Source organism: Triticum aestivum, chromosome 3B, assembly GCF_018294505.1.
Source record: "Triticum aestivum cultivar Chinese Spring chromosome 3B, IWGSC CS RefSeq v2.1, whole genome shotgun sequence".
NCBI lineage: Eukaryota > Viridiplantae > Streptophyta > Magnoliopsida > Poales > Poaceae > Triticum > Triticum aestivum.
Window position 1 is genome coordinate 429,716,360 of NC_057801.1, and position 6,080 is coordinate 429,722,439.

At 50.9% G+C, this 6,080-nt stretch overlaps 1 protein-coding gene across 1 annotated transcript; it reads right to left on the reverse strand.

Annotated features, from left to right (window-relative positions):
- Window positions 1-1,188: 1,188 nt before the first annotated feature.
- On the reverse strand, window positions 1,189-2,303 carry LOC123065464 (MYB-like transcription factor EOBI). Its single transcript, XM_044488735.1, has 2 exons — window positions 2,090-2,303; window positions 1,189-1,967 (listed from the first exon to the last, which is right to left on the reverse strand). Exons 1-2 carry the CDS (start codon window positions 2,226-2,228, stop codon window positions 1,465-1,467), a joined length of 642 nt encoding a protein of 213 aa, XP_044344670.1. The 5' UTR covers window positions 2,229-2,303; the 3' UTR covers window positions 1,189-1,464.
- Window positions 2,304-6,080: the final 3,777 nt, after the last annotated feature.

Consider the following 6,080-nt stretch of genomic DNA (forward strand, 5'->3'; position numbering starts at 1 on the left):
TCCAAACACCTTACCCACGGCACGGGCAAATATCGCAGTGGTACCAAGGCATGTGCTATCTCCCATCCGGACAATCTCACCAATGGCGTCGGCAGTGGTACCTAATGTAAGCACTCTTAGTGCAACCATGCATTTCTGCAAAGGAGAGAATGAGTGTTTTCCGCAATAATCATTTATGAGCCTGAAGTAGGGAACATGTGCCTCCATTCCCTCCACCATGCGCAAGAAGAAAGTATGAGCACACATGAGCGTCTACCAAAAATGTTCCAAGAAATGTTTTTCTGGGGTAAAGTAGTCCTTGTAGAGCAGTCGTGCGCCATCGACCCTATCCCGGTTGAAAACTCTCCTCGCTTTGATCAAAACCTTATAGTTTAGAATGTGCTCCGCTTCCCTCTTCATTCGTTCTAGATGCTCATCATCATCTCAGCATCTTCGTCGTCCAAATCAAAGAAGTCCTTTTGAATTAACTCATCAAGCTCCTTGTCTTGATACTCCTCATCCGACGAACCCTCCACATCCATCGTTTTGCCTACAAAAGAATAAGAAAACTGCTTGAAAAAATTGTCGAACACCCAGAAGGCAAGGTGTAATATGAGAAGAGTCGGACGTACCCCAACGGCATACGGGGCGGCGAGACTGGCAAGGACATCGCGGTGGTGGCAGCGATGAGGGGTTGGGACGGTGGTGGAGCTAGGGTGACGACGTAGCTAGGGGAGGGGCGGTGCCGACGAGGGAGAAAAGAGGAGAGGGAAAGGGTTGGTCGGGCTAGGCCTATGGGATTTGATTAAATTTGTGATGGGTCCTGTCTGTCGGATCCAATGTGACGGACGCGCCCAGGCATATCCGGGCCTCCCGGACATGGGCTGGATATGGGATAGATGGGTCGCGATTTTCTGACCGGTCACTGACGAGACCGTTTGCCCTAACGTATCACATATAAGGGGCATATAAGGGGCATTTGAGGAGCCCGGCCGTAGAAAAGTCCCGCCACACAAGATGTAGATATTGATTGTCTTAAGTAAAAGGATAGGACTAGGTAGGAAGGCTCTTTAATTTGCTCCTGACTTGGATGTCATGTTCTGTGCAGGCTAAGTAGTGTATAGTTAGCATGAAATGAGAAAGTGGACACGAGGGTGCAACGAGGAAGTCGCCAAATTTCCGGATTGAGAGCACGTTACAAACCTCTTGCTTGTCCGAAATTAAAATTGCACGTGCATTTGCTAGCACGTCCACCTGCACACTCATCGGAACAAACCATGGTTCATCTACTGCCTTGCTTACACCATGCATAATTGATCAAGTCCGCGTAATGCTTTTTCTCGGTCAAATAAACCGCGCTACTACTACTATTGTCCCAGTAGAGATATCAGCATATTTTACGCTCTGGAAAATACTAGCATGCATCCAAGCGCAGAACAATTCTGTGTGTCTAGCTAGTTGCAGGCTTGCAGCAGTGTGCCGAGTCTATAGTGCTTCGTACACTGGGTCTGAAAGCGGGAGAGTCTCCCAGAAATTGTCTGGGACGTTCCAAAAGTTACCGCCGAACTCAGACGGAAAGAAGCGCGCCGTCGGCGCGCCCACATCGACCGTTTCGTGGTGGTCGGTTGCGACCCAGCTCAGCTCGGGGTAAGGGAAGCTCGTCTGCGTGTACTCGTCTCCGACGGTGGAGCTGGCGTGGCTCGTCGACGCCGACGCCGACACGGACGTTGTCGCCTCGCTCGCGGGTTGCGCTGGAAACTGGTTCTGGTGCGGTGCCTTCTTGTGTACCCTGGTCCTCCAGTAGTTCTTGACCTCGTTGTCGGTCCGGCCGGGGAGGTGCTTGGCGATCTCGGCCCACTTGTTCCCCAACCTCGAGTGGAGCTCCCGGATGACCATGTCCTCCTCCGGCGATATGCTGCCGCGCCGCAGTCCCGGCCTGAGGTAGTTGAGCCACCGCAGCCTGCAGCTCTTCCCGTTCCGGTTCAGACCTGACCGAATCGACACATCATCAGAAAGACGAAAAATCTTTGTAAGCTTCGAGATTCAACTCGCCTGGCAGCAATGCATTACAAATCTTGGAAAAGTAATCTTTGATCGAGTCTACTCTTACCAGCAGAGCGTGCGAGGTTGTCCCAAGAGCCTTCCCCGTGCTGGGAGATGTATCCGACGAGGATGAGGTCCTCCTCCAGCGTCCACGGACCCTTGCGCACTGCCGGCTCGCCGGCGCGGCCGCACATCATCCTGGCCATCCTAGTCAGGTTTTTTTTCTCTCGGGAACAACAGAGGAGTCCAGTGTTGTCCTCGGTGAAGCTGAGCAGGGCAGAGACGAGTGTTTGAATTTTGATCGATTGGAAGGCGTCGGTGTTTATATAGGCGCGCCGAGGGCGGCATTGGTAATACGTAGAAGGCACGTGCAGTGTATTACTAGATTAGAGCCACGTGCCCCTAAATTGCTGTTGGCTTGGCATATGCAACATTGCCATGTTTGGAGGAGGGCAAAGTCTGCTTTAGCTTTATTTTGATGTGCTTCCATTTGGGGAGGGCGAGCGCATGTGTAAACCAAACCCGAAACGATGGATCGCAAGTGCTACGAGTCCACAGTCGGGTTAACTAGAAGAAGAAACTTAATTAGAAGAAAGTTAAGCACATTCTTTCCTGTTCCACTTTCGCCTCACTGTTGCAATGCACACTCGACGGTGACAAGGACACGTACAGCTGTAACCCCGTCGCGTCCACCAAACCAAACCAAACCAGAGCAGAGGATAGATCTCATCTCATCATCCGAGTGAATGTGCGCTCTCGCTTTCCGTTGGCGATGGAACGATCGATGGATCGACAGACGGGGCCGAGTCGTTTCAATCACGCACGTGCGGTGCCGATGCTTGGCTCTCGCGGCGCCTGCTCGCCACTTGCTGCTTGCCCGAAATGGAAGTGATTCCCATCGGACTCGTCCCCGGAACTGGTTAGGCGACATGCCGGATTTGGGAGGGATCACCGTGGATTGATTGATAGATGTGCTCTGAGGCCGCTGCAGGCACGTTTTTCCGGTGGGAATAAAGAGTCACGTCGCTCGCGAAAGAGACTTCGCAGCTGAACTGAACATGGACGAGTTGAGCGTAACTCAGATGGTTAGAATTCGTGTGCTAGAATCATCCTACTAGGTTTAAATTACTTGACTGGTGTACGCGTCTTTTCAGATTTTATTTTTGTCCTTCCGATGATATTCGTTTAGTAGGAGGAGAAGTTCCATCGATACAAAACGCTTTCCGACCCAACAACCTCAAGCCGTCAAGATTTCCTTACAACCACACCCCCTCCCCCCCAAACAAATCCTCAATCTTTCAAAAGGCGCCAAAAATACCCACGGGAAAGATGAGTGGCGTCAGGTGGTAGATAGTTTGCGCCAAGAGCACAAACTTAACTCAACTGACATGAGGTTTCCTCCCTCCCAAGGGACAGGGTTACACGCCACCTTGACCCCCAGATGTTTTTTTTCTCGAATATGTACGAGTGTGCATATCATATATTAAAGAAGGAAAGGCATAGAAAGCCTCCACTAGTCAATTACAAGTGTGGTGATTTCTCACACATATGTACACAACACTCCACCTAGTACACCTAGTACACATAAAACTACTACTCCCCACTAATCCACCTCGCTAAACCCGCAAACACGAAGTCAACATTTCCTTTCATAAGTCCCGAACGCGCCCAAGTCCTTCCTTCCGCCTCTATTCTACGCATGAGCTGGTGGAGCGATGGCAACTCGCCATCAAACACCACAGCGTTCCGATGCTTCCACAACTCCCACAATGCCAGTAGTAAGATAGCATGCAGATCTTTTGTGGCCATCGTATTCAATCGTTGCTTCGTACATAGCCAAGATTGTAGTGAATCCTGCGGGGTTGGCGTCCACTCAGGCTTCACCAACGCCGTGCAGACCGCCGCCCACATTGTCCTGGCAAAGACACATGTTAGCAGCACATGGTCTATTGTCTCCTCCTCTTGGTCACAAAGTGGGAACTTGTCCTGATGCGGCAACCCTCTTCTAGCAAGCCTGTCAGACGTCCAGCATCTGTTGCGCAAAGCCAGCCACGTAAAGAACTTGCATTGCGACGGAGCTCGTGATTTCCACGTTAACTCCGCAGTCGGAATCACCTCCCGGCCCCAAAACTTGGCAGCGTACGCTGATCGCACCGAGTATTGCCCACTTGCTTCCCAGGACCAAGTGAAAACATCCGGGCCAGACTCTGTGGGTTCCCATGCCAGCAGTCTTTGCCAAAGCTCCAAATACTCTTGCAGTGCATGTGAGTCCAGCTCAGGGTTAATGCAGTAAGCCCAAGAGCCATTTGACACCACCTCTCCGGGCCGGCTCGTCCTCCTAACACGGCTCGGAACCAAGCTGTAGATGGTCGGTGCTACTTCCTGAATCCTCCGTCCATCAAGCCATCTATCCTCCCAGAAAAGCGTGTCCACACCATCATGCGGCGTGCACTTTGTTGCCGCTTGAAAGATTTGCATCGAGTCATTAGGCACTTTTATTTGGAACTCACTCCATGGCCTATCCCTGTCCGTCCTTTGCAGCCAAGGCCATCTAGCTTGCATTGCCACATTCATCCATCTCAGGTTGGGCAGCCCCAGGCCTCCTGCCCATTTAGGGGCACACACCGCATCCCAAGCAACTACACAATTTCCACCGTTTGCTTCCTCTTTTCCACACCACAAGAAGCCTCGACACACCTTATTCATGGCTGTCACCATTTTGATTGGAAGATCCAATGCCATCATCGCATGTATGGGCATCGCACATAGAACAGATTGCACCAATGTAAGCCTACCACTTTTAGGCATGAGGGAAGCCTTCCACTTTGGCAGCTGGTTCGCCATCTGATCCACCAGATATTGTAACTGTGTTGCTGATTGCTTTCTTATGGACAAAGGCAGTCCAAGATAACGCACCGGGAATGCTCCCACTGGACAGCCAAGCTCCTCACTCGCCATAGCTATGCATTGTTCCGAACACCATATCGGAAGAGCAACTGACTTCCTCATGTTTATGCGCAAGCCCGATGCCTCACCAAAGATATCAAAGATGCATTTGCAGATTGCAAGATCCATTGGTTCTGGCTTGGTAAACAGGACTACGTCATCCGCAAAGAACGAGAGCCTATTCTTCATACTCGTTGTCCCCAACGGCTGCAAAAAACCCCTGCTGGCTGCCCACTCAAATAGTCTTTGCAATGGCTCCATGATGAGGATGAATAGCATCGGTGAGATAGGGTCTCCCTGGTGCAGCCCCTTGTAGTTGAAGATTGTGCGGCCCGGGTCGCCATTCAACATTGTCCTGGTGGTGGACGTGGCCAATATCCCACACACCCAAGATCTCCACCTCGAACCGAACCCAAACCGCTCCCAAACTTCCAAGAGAAAAGGCCATTGAACCGAGTCAAACGCTTTCGAAATGTCGAGCTTCAAAAGGACAGCGGGGTTCTTCAAAGCATGCAAACGACGAGCCATGCTCTGGACTAACATGAAGTTGTCATGCAACGATCTTCCTTTGACAAAAGCACTTTGATGGTTTCCAACAAGTTTTGGCAGCTCCACCACAAGCCTGGAGGCTAGAACCTTCTCGAAGATCTTAATAGCTCCGTGCACAAGATTGATAGGCCGAAAGTCTCCCACATCCAATGCCCCATCCTTCTTGGGCAGGAGAGAAACAAGCGATTTGATGATTGCGGCCATTCCTCTCACATCTCCATTATAAAAGCATGCCATAGCTGCCATGAAATCCTCCCGAATGATATGCCAACACGTGGCATAGAAACGCCCCGTGGACCCGTCTGGCCCTGGTGCTTTGTCTTGTGGCATCGATTTTAGGACCTTCTCAACTTCCTCGTCGATAAATGGCACCTCAAGATGCTCAAGATCAAATTGCGGTAGCTGAAGAGCCGCGAGGTTTAGCGCATGTGTCCTTGCAGCACAGAAGCCAAAAGCTTGTCCAAAATAGTCATCCACTACACCCGCAATTTCTTCTTGACCTGTGAACAGGTTTCCGTTGTGTCGTACAACCCGGATAGTATTCTTTCTTTGTTGCTTGTTGA

Excerpts from the sequence above, each read along its gene's own strand:
- LOC123065464 (XM_044488735.1), bottom strand. The coding sequence starts at position 2,228 with ATGGCCAGGATGATGTGCGGCCGCGCCGGCGAGCCGGCAGTGCGCAAG. Across the intron at positions 1,968-2,089 it reads CAACCTCGCACGCTCTGCTG|GTCTGAACCGGAACGGGAAG; the intron begins GTAAGAGTAGAC and ends CGATTCGGTCAG.